Raw genomic sequence first — 25,373 nt, 5'->3', positions numbered from 1 at the left:
ATTAATGATCGAAGCAAAAAACACCTAATTTAGCAGCGGTGAGGTGGGCGGTTAGCCAGGCCATTCTACGTTGTGCCAGAATTTTAAAAAACGGACATTGTGAATAAATAACTTGAAACCAGTGATTTGGCCCATCACATCATAAGAAAGTAATGACAGAGGAGAAAGAACGCAGATTTAATGCACTTTAAGACCTGGAAGCTATTTACATTGTTTATATACAGTTTCTAAAATGTAGTAATTCAGCCAGTGTCACTATATTAACTAGTCATATTGAATAATGTATTCTTGAATTTTATTCCAACAAAACCCAAATAGCTCTTGTACCCAGCTTTAAAAGCCTCACCGTACAGTCTGGTCAGAAAGCCAGCCAGCATCACAGTTGTCATAGCCATCAGCAAAGGTAGCCTGCAGCTGACCAGGTGTTGCAATGGCCGCTGAGTTCTCCATGCACACCCTCTTGGCATCAGCAAAGGACAGGGCATAGCGGTCATGAGGGGCCCGGTAGTGGAATACCACACCTGGAGCAAAGAAATCGTGATAAGAAATAAAGAGGAAGCTCAAAAAACACGAATACATAACATGCAACCTTCAATTCACCAAAGTATTTATGAACTATAACCTTGCACCATCGAAACATGAGCATTAACATGCTCACAGGCATATGTGCACAAAGCCCCCTTGACATCCTCATCAGGTGTTGACATTGTTCCATCTGTGCGATATGAAACTACAGGATTCAGGTTCAGGAACCTCTGTACGTGAGTCTCATTTGCATCGGATAGTCGGTTGGCTTATTTGAGAAAAGAGATGTTGCCCTTGGATACAGAGATTGGCAAACAGTGGTGATGTTTATTTGACTGATTTAACAGTACAAACACAGTGTCACCCTGCTGCACGCCGCCTGCCTCCGAACCCGTGATGGAATGACAAAGAAGACAGACAAAGAAAAGGAAAACCACGCGTGCATTAAACCAAAGTGAAAAGAAAAATAAGCGGAGAATATGAAAAGATTGGTTAAAAAATTTGAAGTAGAAAGATATGACAACGCCACCCCCAATTTTTTTTCACTTGCAAATCTGTAGCTGATCAGTGCACAGTATATTCCATCGAACCTGGAATAGAACTGCATCAGAAGGTCTATCCAAGTTCAAGTGTTTATCCTTCAGTTCACACCTCTGGTTGCCTTTCACACAACACTGTGCCCCTGATGTGCATCCAGCGACATGAAAGCTAGTGGCTGTTTGGCAACTAATACATCGCCTTTATCTTCGCTGGCATTGTCTGGGAGAGTGACAGATATTCCTATGTGAGACGTAGGGCCCTTGTGACAATTTGAGCATTAACACTCCAGGCTTTAGCGCAGAGAGTAAGCAGGGCCATTTGTAGACAGACAGAGTTCCCACAGCACCAGCAGTGCATCTGCTGTTGCGGGCAGAAGAAATGTTTTGTTTCTTTTCTCTTCTCCTAATTTCTCAGCCTCCATCCCTTCTCTTTTGAGGCTGCGGGGTTTTGTCCAAACATAGATGCTACTGTAGCTTGCTGGCTAACACATGCACCAGAGAGATAAATGGGCTTCCTCTCAGCATGGGAAACCCAGTGCCTTTCCACAGGGAATGCACAATACCTCATCTCATCTATTTTTACCACGATGCATCTTTGTACATCCCCACACAGTCTCCTAAGGGAAAAACAGAAAGCCACCATATGATGCCCTCATTGCTACACTAATCAGGAGCTGGTGTCTCTTGACACTTGAATTATTACATGGATGTGCTTCAGTGTATAAAAATGTATAATTATTTTTCTTTATTTAACCCAACAAATACAATGAGGCAATTTTGAATAAATGATCAACCTTTTTGTTTAAATTACAGAGCGGTAAGAGCTGTTTCAAAGTGCTAATTTTTTTGAAAATACAATCACTTACTCGCTTTCTGGCCATGGATCAGAGAACCACTTTCATGTCTCACAATATAAACGCAGCAAATACAGAAAAAGCTAGTCTGACAGCATGTGAACATTTTGTGCCATTCCGAAAGGAGCAACAGTAACTCTACTACATTGGGCCAAGTGATATTTACATATCACATAAACACATATGTCTGAACTGCAAGCAATTGGATTAAAGGCACAACATGTAAATAATGAATGTGTCCCAATGAAGTTAACAAACTGAGCAATGCATTACAAGTCTAAAGATAGTTTACTCCCACCTCTTGGTTGTATCATCTTTCTGCAAACGATGTATTTTAAGTTCAGAGGATGACTTCTAAACCACACTTTAATTTGTAATTTGTGACAACGCAGAAAAGGTGACAAAGGAAACAACAGAACATAAAGTAAAATTAAACAGTCGCAGTGCTGACCTGTAAGTTACACAAGCGCTATATGAGGAAACATTTCAAAGCGGTGACATTTTACACTAATGTGTTAGACACTGCTGTTCGATGCACTACAATCATCAACTTCAATCTCTCCAGTAAACTTTCAGAAACTTACAGAGTTGATATCAGCTTTTCTAGATGATCGTCTTATAGCTGACATGATCCGGCCATTCATGTAGTTCCCTTCCATTCAGAGGTTACATTAACAATAGTCAGTGCAGATACACTATGCACTGAGCAGTGAGCTGCCATATGTCACCACAGAGATAGTCTGACAAACACAATCAATAGCACTGCGTTGTAATTGGTGAGACACAGCCAATTGGTCGGTTAATATGTGCCAGGAGAAAGGAAGACGATGGAGACAAAACAAGGAGGAAGAAAGGCAGAGGGAACAAGGGAGAAATAAAAAAAACAAACGGCAGAAGAGGACATCGGGGGGACATACAAATTACTCTATAAGAAGAGTGGTGTGGATTAATATGATATTAATACAGCTGAGCAGTATCAATACCTGCTAATTAACATGTTGAGCAGTTGGTAGAATTAGCGAGAGGACGGCTGTGGTCGGCCATGTACCGTGACTTCCAATTAAGACTAAGCCTTGGAGAAGGCTACTCCTCGCCAGCTACGTAATTGGCTTCTCTCTGAAGGAGTGGTTTTCATGGTGTATTAATCAATTGGCCAAGAACGGGAGGACACAGGGTCTCCCAAGCATAGTGGCAGGGGTCTCACTTATGAAATGTAATATTCTATGAGCACCTATTAGGTGTTCCTCATACTTGACAAAACCAGATGGCATCCTTGTTGAAGTACTGAAATTAGGCATTAGGCATAGTGGTCTTTACAAACAGGCACACACAAATTTCCCACAGACATTAACAAGCTTGCACATGTTCACATTTGAACCATGTGCAGAAACTGAGTGCAGTCTGTCTCTATTACTATGAAGAGTGAAAATGGAGCCAAAAGTCCTCTGAACTTTCACAGCTGCTGTTGGTTATGTTAGCGGTAGCATGGCTTCGTAGTAAGTGGTGGCGTGGTGTACAGTGCCTAATGCATCAATCAGTTCCCCGCAGTCATTATGATAGTAGGTTATTATTAAAAATAGTGAGTGACCCGACAAAAACCTATAATAGCTTTGCAGATAAAATACCCTGACACAGTAATAATGGTTCCACTAGAGCAAATACCTCCAAGTAACGTGGTATTCCACAAATATGGGTTTCCTGGACAGAGCAAATGGTTTGCCTATTTAGTTAAGCCACCTAGAGCCACACAGAGCTCTCGGTGCAATGCTATTTGACAACACTGTGCACTGCTGGGTTTCTACCTTATTGGCTTCATTAGGCTTTCAGTGCATGAACAGCACCTGAATGGCCCAGGTCAACGATGTTTAATGTGTTTGAGTTCCTTCACCTTTTCCCTATCATCATACATTCTACATAAACAGTAAACAACCCTTGCTGTAATGATTGTACTAGCCTGACACGGAAACAGGGTCATTATTATTCATAGTGGCAGACCTTGAGAGCTACAATGGAGCTATACACAACCAGTGCGGCAGTTATTTGCTGAGACAGTTCTTTGTGTTGGTTAAACACACATAACGCATACATAATGTAATCGTGTATATCAACACACACTGAATAGAAATAATCAGTTTTTATGAGGATACTTCCTGCTTTCTACCTTTTTTCTTTTTCTTACAAAATATTGAAAATAGTGTTAATAATTCGTCTTATAGCCATCAAATAAAACAAAACCTGGTCACGTCCTAAGTTTGTTACATGTACAAGCTCTGATTAGGATGAGAGGAGGCAGTGGTATAACTGAACACTACAATAATAGCACAAATAATTAATGAAGATTACCCCAAATATGCTGTTTGAGTTTTTGAATCTCTTTATTAGTTTAGTTCTTGATTTTTTTATTACTGGTAATTCTGTCTGCACTCCTAATGATGCTACATCTAACCAGATGAACTACTACTACTACTGCATATAGATACTACATCCTGAATCAGTTGCACAGATATTGTACACACTACTAAATAATGAAGTGTAAGCTTTAAAATAATTTTAAAATCAACTGGACCGTGACTGGGATCATTTTGAAATGAAACTGGAGCAGTTTTAAAACAGAATCAGTCATCCAGTCACAAATATTAGACTGTTGTTTTATTGTAATTCAGCACTGCAGATATATTTATTTTGCAACTGCTTAAAAAAAAGACTCTGGAGCCTACTTTTGCCTACCTCCCAGCTCACACTGAACGCAACATCAATGCCTATCCCTGCAGGTGGTGCATCCACAGGATGGGGTAGATACATGGACTTTGCTAGACAGGGGTTCGTGCTATTTCTTTCCACTGTAATTGACCAAGCATCATGGTTACAGATCTGGCCACCAAATGCTTGGCTCCAGGAGACCGCCTAGTTTTCTTCCTACTAGTTTGTGGATGAGGTTATCAAGCTCTAAATCTTCCACTTCTGGGGTTTCCTGCCTTAGAGGTAGGCTGAGGAGCGGGTGATGCTAGTGTGACTACTCACTATATTTTACCAGCAGTAATTTAAAAGTAGGTGAAATGTTGAAAACTTTACCTTAAATTTAAAATAACTATCACAGTGAAAGAAAAGTTTACATTTTATTCACCTGTGACCTCCAGAGGAACTGTGTCCTGCTCATCATTAATGCCCACCACTACCTCACACCGATATAGACCAGAGTCGCTAGAGCGTAGCCCAGTCAGAGCGAGGCTGGCATTGTAGCGGTTCTTATTATAACCAGGCAGTGTGACACGACCCTGGAAGGCCTTCTTCACCTGAGGAGCAGAGAGTGAGAGAAACAGTGAAATAAAATGTTTGAGAGAAATAGCTAAATTACAGGCGAGTCAAGCATTTACTAGCGGTAAATATGTTTACTGTACCTTGACCACATTGTCTTTGGCCACCAGGACCGACTGTTCCTTTTGCAGGCCATCAGAGCCTCTTTGACCCCAAACCTTAGTCCACTTGATTCTGGGCGGCTCATGGAATGAACCAGCACTGGGGCGGAGGGTGAAGAGGCAAGGGAGCAGAACTGTTTTAGAAAGCTCCTCACTTATGGTCTGATGGGTAACCTTCCGCATATTCACCACTGTATCTGCACTGGTTAAGCCTGAGAAGAGGAGAGGAGAGGAGAAATAAATCAGTGCTTTTCATTTGTAAATGAAGTAACAAAATGTTTTGTCTCATTAAGCAGGTTTCTCTTAGTTGCTTCTTTGACAGTCAACAGTGTTGGGAAGGTTACTTTTAAAATGTATTCCATTACAGATTACAAAACACATGCCCCAAAATGTATTCTGTAACGTATTCCGTTACGTTACTCGATGAGAGTAACGTATTCTGAATACTTTGGATTACTTAATATATTATCATGCTGTTTACAACTACGTGAATGTACTATTGCTGTGATTTATTACTGTTACTGAAGGTCCGCGGCTCCGAACCGTAGTAAAGGGACCTCTGGCTAATAAGGCGGGGTCCTTGTCGGGCTCGTAGCCGAAAACTAGCTTTACTTTGTTGTCTGGGTCAACTTTGCTAGCGAGAGACAGAGAGGCGTTGAAAGGCTGCTCCAACGAAACTTATTGTTTAGAAGACACGAACAAAGCGTACAGTCAAGTCTTAATAGCTTACTTACAACTGGGCTCATCAGGCACTCTTCTTGGCTGCAGTGGTTATTATTATATTTACATGCTTCCAGCTCCCGTTTTTGCTCGATGCCAGCTCATACTTTTTTCTCCCTCCCTTGCTCCCTGCAGCACGGACTACACTGCCTATGATGCTACATTCTTTAGAGCTATACCTATAGCATTCTGCCTATTAGCTTAGCACAACAACAACAACAACAGGCCCTCTCTCACCCAGGAAACACGCAGAGAGAGAGCTGTAACCATGGCAACCGTAATGCTGCCGCCTGGAACAACAGAACGTAACTGTCCAACAAAACCCAAACAGTCCTGACCCGCCGCAATATGAAACAGGGAAGTACCGCCGTGTAATCCATTTATTTCAACAAAGTAACTGTATTCTAAATACCACCTTTTTAAACGGTAACTGTAACGGAATACAGTTACTCATATTTTGTATTTTAAATACGTAACGGCGGTACATGTATTCCGTTATTCCCAAACACTGACAGTCAAGCATGTGCTTTCCCTCTGAGTTCCGTTACCCCATCAGATCTTTCTTGTAGTAGAGTAGAAGGGAAAAAACACAAGCTCATTGTGTCTCTATGATTATTGATTATCCGTCATTGATCCAACAGACCATTAGCTTGATATCTAACACTGGGAGGCATATATATAAAAGATTTCAAAGGTGCTTTCATGAACCATACATCAAATGTGGATATGAATTATAGGATCAATATTACACACCTCTTTTTGCAGTTTAAGTCACCACCATCCCCACCGTAAAAATAAAAATATTTTATCCTAAATGCAGGGACAGGATATTATAAAAATGGATGACTTTAAGAAAAGGTAGTGTGTTGAGCAAAATCCTGCAAAGTTCTGTTATTGATATTTGTTTTCAACCAGTGTAAAACTCTTTTTACACTGGTAGAGTTTCTTTAATACACATCATACATTATCTTTATGCTCTAATCCTGTGCCACGTTCACAGAAAAGATATAGGAAGCTCATTTACATTGTAGAGGGAAACAACACAACACAGTGATGCAGTTTATCACTTCTGAGCTTTATCCACTTCTTTGTTTCTCTTGTGCACAGTGTATGAATGAGGTTTACCTGTAAACACTTTCCCCTCATCTCACTTTTTTATAGTTCGCTTATCAGTCACTACTTCCTTTCTCTTATTTCTACGTACGCTGATAAAAAATGTTGCCGTCTTATCTAATTTGGCCCAAAGACAAGAAACAGCCAAGAAACACATTCATTTTCAATGTACAGTTGTGTGTATGCAGCAGCTGATGGGTGGCTTAATGATATTTCTTGCAGCCGTGCCTGGCTAAGCTCCATGACTCCAGGAGGGTTCGATCTTTTGGGAAAGCAATACTTACATGAAAGGTTCATTGTATTTTTTTGTTCGTTTAATTGAAGAGAATTGTTACCTCCAAATCTGAAGTCATGACTGTGAGATGGACAGGTGGGTTAGTGTAGGGCTGCAAGTGATGAGGGTTGTGTAGCAGACTTATGGTGAAGAAAGAGCTGAGCAAGAAAGAAAATCCTTTGATTTATTACTCATGGTCATGAGCTTTGGGTAGTGACCAAAAGAATTAGACTGCAGATACATTTAGATGAATTAATTCCCTCCGTAGGCTGGCAGGGAATAGCTTTAGAAATATAGAGCTGCTGCTCCCTTGTGTCAAAGAGAAGCCATACGATGTGGTGCAGGTCTCTAATCAGGATTCCTCCAGGGAAACTTCCCTTGAAGACCTCAGGGTAGACCTGGAACTTCAGGGGTGATATCTATCTGGCCCAGCATGTCTCTGGATTCCCCAAGAAGAACAGGAAACAATTAGGCTGACTAAAGTTTTGTTAGTTGCTGGAAAAATACATATGGGATACCCTGATTAGCTTTCTGCTCTTGTAATTGGTTTTTGTCATTAGCAATTGTTATCATGTATTCATGCTACCAGTGCTGCTGTGTGGAACCGAGGCTGCACAACCTCCTGCCAGAAGACTGGCTGACCGGAAGACCCGGCAAGCCATAGTGAGTGCAGCCAACAAGATTATTTGTGCCCTCCTGCCCTTCCTCATGGACATTTTCAACACCCATCTCTTCCACCCTTCACACTCCCTTTTCAGCTTCTTGCCTTCGGGAAGAAGATTTCTAGAGCATCCGGGCTCGCTCTGCTAGACTAATAAACAGCTTCATTCACCAGGATGTTAGAAGACTGAACTCTGTTCACTATCACCCTGCTCTGCCCTCTAACCTTAGACTGTAAAACTATCTCACACAAGTTGCATTTAAATCTTTAATGCTGCTTTCTGTCTTTGGTAAACAAAAGTCCCATACAAAATCCAAGATCCTTCAGGCCACATGAGAACTTAACACAGGGAGCTAAAAAGATAGTGAGACAAAGGCTGAGGAGAAGATGGGACTATTTATACAGACGGGGTAATCAGGGAAGTGGAAACAGCTGAGACACAAGTGTGAGTCACTTGAGTCACTTGTGAGGACAATCAAGACAGAAGAGACAAGTAACTATAAAAATAAAACATGTTAAAGTGTTCCTGAGTGAGACAGAGTTGCCCTTGATGCATCCATCAGAGTGTGAGCGTCTGAATGTTAGGCTAAAAGTCTTAGCCAGAGATAAAAGTGGTTGTATGACTGTGAATGCAATATTAAGGCTTGTACTACTAAAATGATTGGAATAGCAAAGCACTATATAAACACCAGTTTAATTTAAAACGAGGAAAGACACAGAGGGATTAATAAATTCATGAATGTAAACAGTGTCTATTGCTAGAAGATAACAAGCGTTATAATGGGCAGGAACAATTGAAAATAAAACCTCAGCACTAAACAACAATATACTAAGAATAAAAGAAACCTTAAAGCAAAGAAACAGAGAGTACCTAAAAATAAGAACCTAAAAAAGAAACGGAGACCTGAAAAACTCTTCAGCAACTGGGAACAGACCAGAGTCCACAGAAAGTTACTTTGTTAATAAAACATGTTTTAAAACTGGCCTGTAGTGTCAGTCAGTCAGAAAATAATTAGAAACAAAATTTGACCTGCAGAGAAGTTGAAGATCTATATCAAACGGGTACAGCTGCTGCTAAGAATGAGTGACAAAAGACAAGTAGAGAGAAAAAACAAATAAAGAATTTAGCACAGCCAAGGATGGTGAAGCAGACAGTGAGGTGGAGAAAATGAGCCTACCCGATTTCTTTTATTAGTGTCGGTTTCCGCTGTCGTGCTCCATTCCTATTTGTCTGAATCCATGTTAAAGTACTACACGCTATAAGGTCAGCCTGTCCTGCCTGTAATTAAATGGCATATTTCTGGAACAGTGCTTTCCCAGTGATCACAGACGCATCGCTGCGTGAGCTGCTCAACCCCCTCCGTCCTTCTCCCATCCCTGTCATTTTTCTCCCCATCTCCTGCCATTCTCTTTTCCCTCCTCATCCCCTGCAGTACAACCACCTGCCAGCTTTCAGATGAGTTTTTCAACTCACTTTTTCTTATGTTTGTATTTTTATTCCACTTGGATCTCCGACTACCTCACTGACAGACCACAGTACGTCAGGCTGAAGGACATCACGTCTGACACTGTGGCCAGCAGCACAGGAGCACCACAAGGAACTGTGCTGTCCCCTCTTCTCTTCACCCTGTACACCTCTGACTTCTGCTACAACTCTGAATTATGCCACATTCAGAAGTTTGCAGACGACACAGCCATCATGGGGTGTATCTGGGATGATCAGGAAGAGGAGTACAGAAGTCTGGTGAGGAACTTTGTCGCATGGAGTCACACAAACCACCTGCAACTCAACACCTCAAAGACTAAGGAACTGGTTGTGGACTTCTGGAGGTCCAGAGAAGGTCCACTCCCGGTTCAGATAGAGGGGGAGGAGGTGGAGGTGGTCAACAAGTACAAGTACCTTGGGCTGTGGGTGGACAACAAACTGGACTGGTCATGCAACACAGAGCACCTGTATAAAAAAGCCCAAAGCCGACTGTACTTCCTCAGGAGGCTGAGGTCTTTTAACATCTGCAGGAAGCTCCTGAGGATGTTTTACCAGTCAGTGGTCGCAGGAGTACTTTTCTATGCTGTGGTGTGCTGGGGGAGCAGCACAGCAAAGAAGGACTCATCCAGGCTGGAGAAACTGATCAGGAAGGCTGGCTCTGAAGCTGGACACTCTGGTGTCAGCGGCAGAGAAAAGGACACTAAAAAAAACTGCAGGACATTATGGACAATGCTGGGCATCCTCTGCACACGGCCATGAACAACCAGAAGAGTCTGTTCAGCGACAGGTTGCTTCTCCCAAAGACAAGAACCAACAGACTTAAAAACTCCTTTGTCCCACACGCCATCAAACTGTTTAACTCCTCTCTGGAGGGGAGACAGGAGGACGAAGGAGGGGGGAACAACTAAGCTGTAGTGCCTCTTCACTTCACTGTGCAATTACCTTTTGTGCAATACTTTTGTTAATAGTCAACGGTGCAATAGACTCCATACTTGAAATGTGCAATTCACTTGTATTTTTATTTTTATTCCTATTTATTCTATTTATCCCCTTCGTATATTTTATTTATATATGTCTCTGTATTTATATATATGTGTGTGTGTGTATATATATCATATTCTGCTCACGCTCTGTAACTTCTGTCGGTGCTGTGCCTTTGGAAACTGAATTTCCCAGAGGAACCCACCCGAGGGATTAAAAAAGTTTTATCTTATCTTACCTATGTATAAAGATATACTTTTTATTATTATTATTATTATTATTGTTTTCAGGACTTGATCCTCCTTAGCCCTTCTGTAAAAATTCACTTATTCCACCATTCTGACTCAACTTTGAATTAGTTGCCTTATCTTTGACAGCCACTGAATGCTTCCAACAGGGGAATATGATGTGCATGTGTGTGTACTTGCAAGTGGAAAAAAAAACAACTTATCTCTTATTTACTATTCATGGAACATCAAGTGCACACTCTCTGCACTGCACACACAGACACACACACATAACACACAAGCCTTGCTGCCACATTTCATCCCTTACTGGATAGTTAATGTGCCTTTGAACACACATAAAAAATGTGCATGATTAGCTGTCATCGCTCATTCCCGTAGCCCTTATCCTGTTGCAGTTGCTCAAGCTAAGAGGATGAGTGCCTCTTCCCTGATAGCTTAACATCAGCCCTCCCATCACATTTTCACCTCCCCACAGACGCATAAACACACATTAATACCCACTTCTCGGCTTCTCCCAGTGACATCGCCTTAGACAAATGCTACTTGTTTAACTCCCTCACCGACAGATCTGTGTTGCTTGGCATGGCAACATCAAACAGCATTTGTGCTCTGAAATGGCCTCTCGTTTTGCACTCGAGAGGCGTTCAGCCCGTCGAGTGAGGTGACCTGTGAAACAAAATGCATGAAGCTTTCAAAGCAGAACGATAAGACAAGAAGGGGAGGGGAGGAATAAATAAGCAAAGCGGTGTGGGTTGTTACCAGTGGCTACTTAGAGAAGACAACCTTTTCTCATTACTGTTTCTTCTCGCCTATGTATTAAAAAAAATGTTTTTTTAGTTAGATGAATGCTCATATTTATTTTCTGGTGGCTCAATCAGTAAATAGCAACACAAGTTGTTCCTCTTTAGCTTTAAGTGTTGCTGGAGTCCCTGCGTTGTTAGGCTCAATCTATAACAATATTGATTTTATTATCAAAATATAAAACATATATATGAAACCATACACCTCAGCTGCACCACAAGTCCATGTAAACCATGGATACCACTGTTTTGCCAGCATGGCTGTTCCAAATAGCCTCTTGCCATGTAATGAATGCTTGACTTTCTCAGTATTTAATGCTCACATTGGGGTTTATGTCAGGTGATTTTGTAGAAAGTAAAGCATATTCCCACAACCATGTTTGTTGAGGGTTTATTGGACTGTGATGTCATTCTCTCTTCTATTCATCTAACTTTCTGCTCATCCCATCTCTACCATCCTCCTTTGTCACACCACCCCTCTGCATGCCTTCCTTCACTGCTTCCATAAATCTCCTCTGTGGTCTTCCTCTTTTCCTCCTGCCTGGCAGCTCATGTGGTCACTTTTGGTCTGCACAGGGAATGCATCTGGTTAAGTTTTTGCAAAGTGTTTTAGAGTACTAAATAATAATTAAATAATTTTCTGTTTTACTTGATGGCAGCAACAATATCATTTTGCATACTTGCAGAAGTAATGTAAAAGATACACAACTGACTCAATCATGACAGAGTCCAGGATGATGAGTTTGGAAGGAGGTAAGGAATGGGAGAGAAACAAAGCCAATATCCAAACGAACAGAAAGAAAAGGGAAAAAGAAACAGGGGGTATGTGTAACAGAAAAATTGAAGTGATGTGATGTGGAAAGGGAGTCAAGAGAAGATGATGGAAAAAGTAGACATGCACTGTTATGATTCAGCAGGAGATGTGTAAAGATTGACAAAGTGAGACATTCATGCTCATACACACAAACACAAACACAAACAGAAGCTCACTTAAAAAACACATCTTTCAGAAGAGAGGCTATCAGATTCCACTCCCTGCTGTCACGCTCTTCGCTTTATCCCCCTTGAGGATGTGGCACTCGTCTTTGATTGTCACACACTCATGCACATGCCCCTCCACCCAACACACATGCCCGGACACACACAAATAGAGTGAAACGCGCTCCCAGAAGACAATCAACCTACAAACTTCCTTGCCTAAAGCGTGCACAGAACAAAAATAGGCAAATTTATTCTTTTAATTGGCCTGCCATTTTCTTGCCAAGTTCCACCCGCGTAAGCGTCATTTGGGTAACAACCCCAATGTTGCCAATAGCGATACAAAGCTTTAAATGTAGCCAACCAAGCTTAACAATCAAAATCTCATTCATATTCTCCCGCCCACTCTTCACTCTTTCTGTCCACTTTATTTGGACAAATGCTTATCTTTGTTACATGGCTCAGAGAAATTAAGTAAAATAAATTGCCGATTCACTTGTTGAAAAGCCTAAATTACATCTCGAAGGGGGCTGGGGGAATTTTGAAAGGAAAAAAAAAACAAGACAAACAACAACATTGCTCTCTTCCTCCATGGTATTGAATGTAAACAAGCAAGGGCGCCAGTGCCACCTCTATCTGAAATCTGCATTTAGATGGAAATGTTGTCACAGGCATAACCCACACAAGGCTCTTTTGTTTGGTTATCTATCCTTGTTTCATATTTCTCATTGTCATTCTTTTTTCTAAACAAGGCTTGGCTGGCTGTGAGGTGAGAAAAGACAAGAGGAAATCCTGAATGTCAATACAAAGCAGAAAAGTGCTCAAAAAGGGAGCATGTGCTCAGTAAAACTTGTCCACTGCCAACATTAGATAGCAAAACCCAAGGTGCTATGGACAGTGTTGGGAAGGTTACTTTTAAAATGTATTCCATTACAGAATACAGAATACATGCCCCAAAATGTATTCTGTAACGTATTCCGTTACGTTACTCAATGAAAGTAACGTATTCTGAATACTTTGGATTACTTAATATATTATCATGCTGTTTACAACTACATGAATGTACTATTACTGTGATTTATTACTGTTACTGAAGGTCCGCGGCTCCGAACCGTAGTAAAGGGACCTCTGGCTAATACGGTGGGTTCTGTGTCGGGCTCGTAGCCGAAAACTAGCTTTACTTTGTTGTCTGGGTCAACTTTGCTAGCAGAGACAGAGAGAGGCGTTGAAAGGCTGCTCCAACAGAACTTATTGTTTTTGGAGGAAAACACGAACACGGTGTACAGTCGAGTCTTAATAGCTTACTTACAACTGGGCTCGTCAGGCACTCTTCTTGGCTGCAGTGGTTATTATTATATTTACATGCTTCCAGCTCCCGTTTTTGCTCGATGACAGCTCCTACTTTTCCTTTTTCTCCCTCCCTCGCTCACAGACACATAACGTGTATGGCAGTCCATTCTCCCTGCAGCACGGACTACACTGCCTATGATGCTACATTCTTTAGAGCTATACCTGTAGCATTCTGCCTATTAGCTTAGCACAATACAACAAAAAGGCCTCTCTCACCCAGGAAACATGCAGAGAGAGAGCGTCACCCTGTAACCATGGCAACCGTAACGCTGCCACCTGGAACAACAGAACGTAGCTGTCAAACAAAACCCAAACAGGCCTGACCCGCCACAATATGAAACAGGGAAGTACCGCCGTGTAATCCATTTATTTCAACAAAGTAACTGTATTCTAAATACCACCTTTTTAAACGGTAACTGTAACGGAATACAGTTACTCATATTTTGTATTTTAAATACGTAACGGCGGTACATGTATTCCGTTACTCCCCAACACTGGCTATGGAAGACTCTTCTAAATGTCACCGGGTGATCTTTTATTGACCTCATCTTGTGTCTTTGCCTGCATGGGTACGAGAAGGGTAAGGTGTAAGAGGAGATCGTGCAACTCTTCCCCGAAGATCCACTTCCAGCAGGCTGCAGGTAGAGCTTAGATTTTCCCATTTTCTCTGTTGGTTCACAGAGGCATTTGCGTGATCGTCACCACTGACCCATCTGTCTTTCCATTAGAGGTGCTCTCGAATTATTAAACAGTCGGAGAGCCTTTATGTAGCTGGCACGGAGCTGCACACAGACACAGGGTGGGCGGTAATGGCATTTTCACTGTAATAGGAACACAATTGAGAACATCATTCCTTGTTCTCGTCCTCTCTTTCTTATTCTTCCTCCTTTTCTTTCTTTCCATGGGGCTTGCAACGGGTTTTCCAAAGATAAAGGCAGCATTGTCTTCAATTTGCCAACATCACAGCTGCCAACCTGCCAGTCAAGAGCTCCCGGGACTGATCGAGTATATCCCTCTGCAGTCGTCGCCACTTCGCTTCTGCTGGCTGCATGCCAGCTGATTATATGTTTGTGGAAGTGTGTGTGTGTGGACAAGTGTGTGCGGGTCATAAATCATGACAGACGAGCTGTCTGACAGAGTCACGCCGCTATTTGTTGATTACTGTGTTAAGAAATGACAGTCGATACAACACACACAACTGCACAGCAGCAGGCTCGGCTTGAACTCTTTTGAGATTTTGCTTTCACCTGGGAGGTGCTACATACAGAGACAGTTCACAGGAGGCGGTTTATATTTATTTAACTGCAATACTAATAATTCATATATGATTATCAGAAAAATAATTGTGTAAAAATAAACAGATTTGCAACTGTTGAGTTCCTAAGAAATTTTCTGTTGCACTTTTACTCAAGTATTTATTTATGATACACTTAGATTGCATTTTCTGATTATTTGTAGACTGTAACAGTTTTGTATGTTTAACTGGCCTCCTGTGCACTTGTTACATAAACTGGAATTTTTCCTAAGATGAGTATCAAATGAGTCTTTTCCAGCAGACCATTGGAGAGGTGCTCTGATACCCACAGAACTGGGTTAAATAATCTGCCAGAAATGAAAGTTCTGGGCGATCGTGGCTCAAGAGTTGGGAGTTCGCCTTGTAATCGGAAGGTTGCCTGTTCGAGCCCCGGCTCGGACAGTCTCGGTCGTTGTGTCCTTGGGCAAGACACTTCACCTACCGCCTACTGGTGTTGGCCAGAAGGGCCGATGGCGCGATATGGCAGCCTCGCTTCTGTCAGTCTGCCCCAGGGTAGCTGTGGTTACAACTGTAGCTGCCTCCACCAGTGTGTGAATGTGTGTGTGAATGGGTGGATGACTGGGTGTGTAAAGCGCTTTGGGGTCCCTAGGGGGGGCTAGTAAAAGCGCTACACAAATACAGGCCATTTACCAAAGACATCCGATAAAATGCACTTAATGACAAGTGTTTTAATGATGCTGTTTATTTTAGATGCACATTACCGCTCTGCATACTCAAATACTGCTCAGTTGTTTAATTAATAATAATCAGATTAAATATTATTTATTAACCATATACTTTGCAAGTTAAAAAAAAAACTAACAACAACAACAAAATAAAAAAACAGGTACTCCTGTTTAAACTTAAAAATCATTAGACCTCAAAGTGAACCTCAAAACTGACTATGTAGCTGCTTTCCCAAAACCCTAGTATGAGGTTATAGTTGCATTTAAATTTTTTCACTAGAAATTATTCAAATTAACACACAAGGAGAAATATTTATATGTATTTTACTGTGGTGAGTTTCTTTGGTAAACGGGGAAAACTAAAGAAAGAGGGTAAAGTCTAACTTTTTAGAGCAAGTGGAAGCTGTATAAGTTTTGTCTTCTGTGTGAATAAAACAAGTCAAGGGCAATGGTGATAAGTGGGGGTTAGTTTTGTTTTCCTGAGAGCATTTCGTTTGCTGTCTTTATTGTTTTTGGTTTTCTTTGTTGGTTGTGAAGAAATGCATCCTTTGAAAAAGACCTTGGATGATGCACAAAGACAAATGGAGAGAACGAGATGAATAATACGAAAACGGCGATGGCTGATCCTTAAGCACTGCCACAGTATCGTTTACGAAGAGCACAGTGAACGACGCTGAGGCTGATGCCGCCCTGTCCGAGCCAAGAAACCATAACCATGGCAACAGAGGCGCCACAAGTGCAAAAAAAAGGCGGGAAGAAGCTTCTGATTAAAAGCACACTCACGCGCGCCGCTCACGCATGCATGCACGCTTTAACTGTGTGCGTTGTGGGTGACCTCTTCAAAGAGCAGATCTGATGCTATGCACTGTATAATGTAAATTAAATGAAGGGCTGGTTTCCTCATTTTTCCATCGTGTTTGATCAGTGGTGTGTGTTTCGCTGCAGTGCAGCTGCGCTACCCCTACAGGAAGTACGCAGTCTCATCTGCAGAGACGCACACTGTAGATATACAAAGTTACACAAACAGTTGGATCTTCTAAACCAAAGACATTCAAAGACACACTAAGTTTTCTGTGTCTGTGTGTATGTGTGTGTGTCTGTGTCCATGCACATTCATGTCACCTCTCTAAGCACACCAGATCTGCCAGGCGGACATCATGCAGGGTTTGGAATTAATGTCTTCTTGCTGACATTCTCTCTCATGATATCTTCCACCAAAACATCCCTTCAACTCCCACTTGTTTCCAGGAGTCCTCCTCAGCTTCTTGATGTTTTCTTTCCTATTGTGCTCCCGTCTTTCTTCTCCATCCATTGGGTATTTTCTGCTCTTATTATATACCACCTATGCTTTTCTGCCTGACCGACTTCTTTCTCTCTTAACGCCTGCTCCTCATTTTTCTCAGTTTGGCTTTTCTTCATATAAATCCTAATCCTATTTCAAAGCTAGACTAAAACTAATGAAAAGTAGCCGTTGGAAACAAAACCTAACGTGACAGACAGGAGAATGTACACATGCACTAATTGCAAATTTTCCTGTCTTACTTAATTAACAGCAGCCATATGCAGACATGTACTTTGTTATGTTCCTGATTTGTAAAATGTATCGTCTGCAAAAGGATTTCTTTTTCACAAACTGTTTCTGCCACTTGACATGTCGCACTAATGAGCAGCATTTTAGCTGCTTTATGTCTCTGCCATAGATGTGCGCTAATATTACCAGTTGTGCGAAGGAGAAAAGATTTACAGATGGAAGATGGAGCGAATCCACAGTCTTAGCGAAAACAAGACAGAACAGATGAGACAAATCAGGGAAACATTTCTGATATTTAGACCGAACTGATGCTGTGCTATGTAACAGGAATATACAATGTGGCTATACAATAAAGTTAAGATTATGTTCAGTTTGATATGCTAGCTGAAATGAATGGCCGACTGACGTTGCGTCTCAGACATTTATTCCTTCCTCTAAATGTCACCTGTAGAAATCTTTCTACGTGAATCTTAACAGATATTTTATCTGCTTGTAACTAAACGCAGACAGTCGGTGCTTTGTTGAGCAAGTCAGCCTTCTGAATGATAAAACTGCAGCGGAAAGCAGAGTTGGCAACAATCAGATCAAGTGAGAAAGAATAACTGTGACTTGTGTTCGAAACTATAATAGTGTTCAAACAGCCAGAGTTTGGATTAAAGATGGATTTATTTTGTGCTGTGAAATTTGTAGGGTGGGAATTTATCTAATGCACGACTGTTATAATTAAGCCTTGATAAATTAACACAGTGCTTACTGACCTGGTTAGAGCCAGGCAAGTTTTTTTCTGTACAAGAAGCATAATCATAAAAGGCAAAAAACATATATGATCTAAATGTGACCAGTGTTGGGAAGGTTACTTTTAATATGTATTCCACTACAGAATACAGAATACATGCCCCAAAATGTATTCTGTAACGTATTCCGTTACGTTACTCAATGAGAGTAATGTATTCTGAATACTTTGGATTACTTAATATATTATCATGCTGTTTACAACTACATGAATGTACTATTGCTGTGATTTATTACTGTTACTGAAGGTCCGCGGCTCCTAACCGTAGTAAAGGGACCTCTGGCTAATACGGTGGGTTCTGTGTTGGGCTCGTAGCCGAAAACTAGCTTTACTTTGTTGTCTGGGTCAACTTTACTAGCGAGAGACAGAGAGAGGCGTTGAAAGGCTGCTCCAACGGAACTTATTGTTTCAGAGGAAAACACGAACACGGTGTACAGTCGAGTCTTAATAGCTTACTTACAACTGGGCTCGTCAGGCTCTCTTCTTGGCTGCAGTGGTTATTATTATATTTACATGCTTCCAGCTCCCGTTTTTGCTCGATGACAGCTCGTACTTTTACTTTTTCTCCCTCCCTCGCTCACAGACACATAACGTGTATGGCAGTCCATTCTCCCTGCAGCACGGACTACACTGCCCATGATGCTACATTCTTTAGAGCTATACCGGTAGCATTCTGCCTATTAGCTTAGCACAACAACAAGAAAAAGGCCTCTCTCACCCAGGAAACACGCAGAGAGAGAACGTCACCCTGTAACCATGGCAACCGTAACGCTGCCACCTGGAACAACAGAACGTAGCTGTCAAACAAAACCCAAACAGGCCTGACCCGCCACAATATGAAACAGGGAAGTACCGCCGTGTAATCCATTTATTTCAACAAAGTAACTGTATTCTAAATACCACCTTTTTAAACGGTAACTGTAACGGAATACAGTTACTCATATTTTGTATTTTAAATACGTAACGGCGGTACATGTATTCCGTTACTCCCCAACACTGAATGTGACCAATCGCTTCTTCAAGGCAACCTTCATATGCAATTCTGGACTGCTTATAGTGTTGCTGCTATTTTCTGAATGCTTTCTGGGGTCATGGTTTAAAAAGCTCTAATTTAACAGTCCCATCCTGAACCAGGCATGTGGTCTGAATACAGTTAAAGCCACGTGAGGGTAGGTTTGAGGCGCAGCCTGCAAGAGCACCACTTCTACTAATGTTAATGTACACCAATACATTAGGAGTGTGAGCGAGATAAAAGACAAAAACAACGTTACCAAACATGGCACCCAAATTCACGCAGCTCAAGGCTCACATGTCTCAAAAGAGGGCACTGTAGAAAAGACGGAATATGGGAATGTGAAGGCATTTTGGCTGTTTAATGTCCAGCGTTGAAAAAGACTATCATACACAGCAAACTGTGTCACTCCACAAATTGTTCTTACCATCTGAACCAGTGCCATCCTCTAGCGCTCGTGCAATGAAGGACACTCTCTCCCATGCCTTGCCTTACCATGAAAGCAACAGCTCAACTTATTGCACAAGTCACGATGCCAGCAAGCAACAATCAAATCAAACAAATCAATTTAAGCGGGTGATTAAAGTAAATGACCCTTGTTACCAACTCCCTGGGTATTTTGTGATCAGGTATATTCCACCATACCTACTGTAATCTTAAATCATGCCTCAAATCCTTTCTAAATCTGACTACATGCTTTGTCTCCTCCGCCTTCCTAGGTGACAGTTATTAACCCTCTCACTGTAGCTCTCTGTGCCTGAGCTGACTCTTACCAGGCCATGTCAGGCTTCACACTAACTTCCCCGAGGCTGCTGCCATGACTAATTTCGGACCTTCTGAGGCATAATGATACCTTTATCTTGCTTGGCACACTGCCGACATTTTAAAATTCATAAACATGCATATATACAAGTATATCAGCGTTCGTACAGGAGTGCAAGGCAAGCTCACACTATCGCCAACACACAGACAGACACATGTGCGAAAAGCTCGCACCTAATCTGTTCCTTCCCCACCATCTTTCCATTTCAGAGCTGTCAAGCAAAGTGTCACAGGGGTGAGCTTTAGTGCCACCCCTCCCAGTAGTCCTCTACCATTGACTATTTCCAGAGCCACTCAAGTGTAAAAAAGCACAAAATGCAAGGAGGAAAAAAAAGAAAGCGAGAACAGGCGATGTTGATGGCCTCAAAAACTCCTCCAAAACTCCAAAACAGAAGCAGGGAGTGTCTTCTCGCATGACATGCACTCTGAATTGTCACGAGTGTGTTATCAGACTCCTTGGAGATGCTCTGTGTGTGTGCGGGCTACAGTTCTCTGTAAGTTGGCTGCAACTACCTGGCAGATGTAACCTGAGGCTTTCACACAAACAAATACACACAGAGAAAGACAGAAGAGTTGGCTGCATTTTCATCATCTCTCTGCTGTGGAATCAGAGCCCTGAGTCACAGAAAGGCCCTGCTGCCAGGACAGTAGATTTTTTTTTCTCGCACAGAAGGCAGAAACAATGCAATACACTGAGCAGACGGTTGGGGAGGCCACTGAGAGCAGTGAGGGGGCGTGCAGTCTGTCCTACATACACACCAGCACATGCAGATACACACAGATACACAGCAGGAGTGTACAAGGAGAGTTTAGAGAGGGCAAAGAAGTACCGTGGGTTGTAGATCCTTGTATTGCATACTGTGTCCTTGTAATGGACAGATAACTCTACTAAACAGACAGATAAGATAGCAGTTAACCAGATTAGGCGTACAGACTGACAAGACTTAGAGTTCTGTCTTAACCGTATGGATGATTTCTTTTCATACACCCAATTGCATGTTTCTCTGTCACGATGTCCTTTTCTCATCCAAATCAAAGGTTTAATAAGTCAGTAAAACAAGCATTCAAAAGTTTGGATAACTCGCTGACACATAATGAGAGGATTAGGATCGGAAAGTCCAGCTTTTGAGCCCAATCAAAGAAAAGTTTAATGAGCTCTGCAAATTTATATTAGAAATAAATATCTCAGAGACTTATCAAATCTCAATCAAAATCATTTCAGTCTCTCTAAAAATGGCTGAGAGGGTGAAAGCGAGCTTTGGAGATCTCAGATGTGATTTCTGTTGTACTTAACATCCTTTCAAGCCCCTCTTGAATGAGCCATTGGGGTAATTACGAGCAGATGAAATGAAAGTGTGGGCTGGTGGTGAAGGTCTGCCAAGCATTCACATCGTGAGCGCAGCTACAGAATTAGAGGGAAATGGACACACCGACAAAGAAAATGTCAGCACGACCGAGAAGAGCTAACGAGAAATGTAAAGAGATGTGGTTTTTTTAATCTCCTTGAAGATAGCTGCGGAGGTCTACTGCTCACAACACGCAATAGTTCACAAATCGGCCACATCTAAATGACTATAGCTATTATCCATATTATATTATCCTTAGTTGGCACAGCTAGCCATTATCAGCTACTGCTAAGAAACAAAAGATATAAAACTCGGATAAAACTTCTGGGTCAAGAGTGGTCTGTGTATCAGAGAACCTAAATCTTGTGATTTAATTGTTTATAATTAATCTAATAACTGCACATTGTAGGATCATACATGTAAGAGAAAATTTGTAGAAACTTTAGCTTCTGGGAATATGTCCGAGACACCGGTTTAATGGCTTTGTGTGCAGATGGTTATCAGAAAGTTCTGTATTACATGCACTCTAGGTCAGACGATGGGGACTGCCCACAGTTTAATGAGGACTCACCCCAGACCGCAGTTTGAAGCAGAAGGAGGGCCAGCAGGAGCTGCGGTCCACAAACAGGCAGTAAGCCCTGCATCCTGCTGCACCTGGAGACAGAGATGAAGAGAGAGGGAGGGAATATAAGTACACAAAGGAAGCTGTAATCAACACATTGCCCTTGTGAAGTTCTTCTAATACACAAGACATGCTTGGATGAGTCATCATTAATAATTCCTTTTCAAGGGTTTTTTCCCCCCCCCTGTTGCTCAGTGAAGGCCTTAGGACACACATACAGTAGTTCATTCTTCAGTTTAATTTGCTGTTTCGTAATGTGGGTGGGATGAAGTCTTCTGAAGCCTTTTCAGACAATGGTGATTAAAGGCTTTTAAAGGCTATGTAATAAATACCTCGACTTGATGTGACCATTGTGCTTAATCCTTTTGAAGTACAATAAAGAAATAGGCGATTATCTTTACACTTCACAAATAGCTATTGCTCAGAATTAAATGTACAGGCTGAGATTTACCTTTTATCTTTAAATCTATCCCAATATGTGCTCATTTCTCAGAATATTTCATGGCATAAATTTTCACCTTATATCCAAGCTCTCAAAAACCATGCCATACCATCTTTGCGCACTAAGCCATCAACCAACTGGCAATAGATGAGATGAAAATTCTGGTAAAAAAAAAAATTAACTATATAATGTGCCTAATGGCTTGCTTGATATGGATGATCTGATATCGTCGTGTTGGTGTTGTTCCCAGATCATCATGAAAATGTTGTTCCAGGTTCAACATTGCAAGTGACCAATCACATTATTGTGACGTTATTCTTTTGAGCACCAACCCATTCGTGCATTTATGAAATTCCAATGTTGCAAGGACAATATCAATTCTGCTTAGCGTTTATTAAAGGGTTAGGGTCCGTTGATCGGCGGACAAAGGCGGTTTCTTGCAGCTTAAGTACAGTTTTTTGTTTTACGCCGGTTTTTCCTGAAGTCGCAAAAGTATGACATCATAACATTCTGATTGGTCACTTGCAATGTTGATCCTGGAACAACCTTTAGTATGACGATCTGGGAACAACACCAACACGACGATATCAGATCGTGCTGCTTGATATAGCAAGCTGTTCAAAGGTTTAATGGAGGGGGTGGGTGGGTGGAGGGGGTGGGTGGGTGGGGGGGGGGGGGGAGTAAAAGAGTCTTTTTGGGAAAAATGCTGAAAAAGAGGAAGAGATACTGATGCATTTCAAGAATAAAAATAGATAGATAAGGGTACTAGAGCCAAATCTAACATGATGGACCTCTGGGTTCGCTTGTTCCACACTGCCTGCTGAAAACTGCTGAATCAAAGCAGGGTCGAGTCTGCCACATTCAACAAAAGAAGCTATGTATTTGAGAGGTAGGTTGACAGGAGGTGTCTATGGTATGCCCGTATAAGTTTATCTGGAAAACATTTTTTTAAATAACTAGGGATATTTGTAACTTACACCGATGCTGGCTTAGCTTTCACTTTAAAATTCAAGGAGTATAGGAAAAAAAACCCCTGCTGATAATGACTACCCAATGCCAGTGTACATCACAGGACTGAATATTTTTTCTTTCTTGCCAAGATCTTTGCAACCTTTTGTATTTTTCACCGTAGTTGTCCGAGAGTTTACAGCAACCAAAAAGCAGAGATGGACGACCATACAAACAAGGCTGAAGTAACACTATTATCTGAGCATTTATTTATGTATATGTGACTATAACATAATGTCTTTAAGTCACAGAAGCCAGGGGATGGAGACCAAATGAGGTAAGTCGGCCTCCTGCTGTTGGGTCCCGGGTGTAAATAATGAGGATGGCATCTCTGGAGACATGGCAGGCCGAGCGGGGCCTGAGGGCAGGAGAGGAGCTGGGTGGGAGGGATGGAGGAGGATTTAGTGGCTGGTCGCAGAGATGCAGGACATAGATAACCAGTGTCAGTTACGGCAGCGCTGGTCTCTCTGACTCAATCTCAACGTTACAGCCAAGGACAAAAACACTGACCTTAAAACAAAATACATATGCTCTGCAACAGCTCAATGTCCACGGTGGCAGCACACGTCAAAACAGCAAGTTTGCAAAAAGAACATTTTTGAAGCTGAACCTTTGTAAAATCCTGCTTGATAGCAAATGGTTAAGGCAAATAAATGCAGCTATTTTACAAAACTCTCTGAAAGTAATTATTAAAATCCTGTAATGCAGCTTTAATTATGTGCAGGACAGGCATGACATCACAATACAAGTTCAATTTAACTGAACTGATCTGTTTTTTCTTATTATTATTATTATTATTTTTAGAAACGCTAGATCAGTATCAGGTATTTAATTCCAACTTTCATGAGAATATACGCAGAAGACTCTGCAAGTCCAAACAGCATGTATTAAAAATCTTAATTGCTATTTTGCCTCGGTGCCGTATTTTCTAACATTCTGAACTTTTTTAATTAATTCTAAAATAAAAAGCATATTGTTTTCAAAATTGCTTAAGTAATTACACAGTCACAGTTTAAGCTTCTGCCACAGCAGGTCATCTGCCTCCGTCTCACCCCATCTCTTGCATCCTCTTCATGTATACTGAGCCACATCTTCCTCCAGTGCATTCATGAATCTTCCTTTCCACCTCTGTTCCTTCTGTCTTGCAGCTCCATATTCATCATAGTTTGCTATTGTGCTTTATTTTCCTTCACTGGTTGCTAGGTTTGACTCTTTCTTGTGTCTTTCCCTCCTCAGTTTATCATTAGCAGCTACTCATGTGCACTCTCCGGTCACAGTTTTGTTTACTGTGACCAACCAATTTCATCGCTTCCTTTTATTTTACCCAACCATCATCTCTACATTTAGTCTACTATCCATCGTTCCTTCACTTTTTTCATGGTGTTTGCTTTTCATTCCCTTTGCATTTTAAATGTAAGGCCTCCACAAAGCTATAGTAAATAAAAAGTACAACCTTTTATCTTAGTATGCCCTTTTCTGCAAATTGTGTATTAAAGCTCTTCCAGGACGACGGTAATGCTTTGCGTTGGTACGTCACACCTCTCTATCGACCTCTGTGCCCTCCTTTCTCCTCCTCTCTCCTCTTTTGTGATGCAAGGTTATCTCTTGTATATCCACAATAGGACTCTGGCTGTTACAAGGATTCTAGGACAACGTTGTATAAGTGAGAGCGGTTTTCTACATCTGTATTATAAGTGCTTTCTACAAAGTATGTTCCAGACAACATGCTGAGACTGTCCTTTCAAAACATCAGCTCACTTGAGTCAGACCTGACATTAAACTCCCACATCGAGTCTAAACTCAGCAGCGTAAATTCTCCATCAGGAGTTTGGAGGATGCAGGAAAAATATTCTGATTCGTGTGAATTTGGCT

At 41.6% G+C, this 25,373-nt stretch overlaps 1 protein-coding gene across 3 annotated transcripts in view; it reads right to left on the bottom strand.

The window, feature by feature from the left end:
* The window catches only part of ncanb (neurocan b), a 202,129-nt gene that overhangs the window by 139,382 nt on the left and 37,374 nt on the right, over positions 1 to 25,373 (bottom strand). For all 3 annotated transcript variants that reach the window (XM_085152483.1, XM_085152482.1, XM_085152481.1), the window contains exons 2-5: positions 22,001 to 22,083; positions 5,317 to 5,546; positions 5,043 to 5,211; positions 347 to 521 (exon numbers count right to left, since the gene is read on the bottom strand). In XM_085152483.1, the coding sequence (XP_085008609.1) occupies positions 347 to 521; positions 5,043 to 5,211; positions 5,317 to 5,546; positions 22,001 to 22,073 (647 nt within the window). In that variant the 5' untranslated portion in view covers positions 22,074 to 22,083. The remainder of the gene's footprint in view (positions 1 to 346; positions 522 to 5,042; positions 5,212 to 5,316; positions 5,547 to 22,000; positions 22,084 to 25,373) is intronic.

Source organism: Neolamprologus multifasciatus, chromosome 23 (genome assembly GCF_963576455.1).
Source record: "Neolamprologus multifasciatus chromosome 23, fNeoMul1.2, whole genome shotgun sequence".
Classification (NCBI taxonomy): domain Eukaryota; kingdom Metazoa; phylum Chordata; class Actinopteri; order Cichliformes; family Cichlidae; genus Neolamprologus; species Neolamprologus multifasciatus.
Note: the sequence above shows the minus strand (reverse complement) of the source record. Positions and strands in the feature narration are given on the sequence as shown.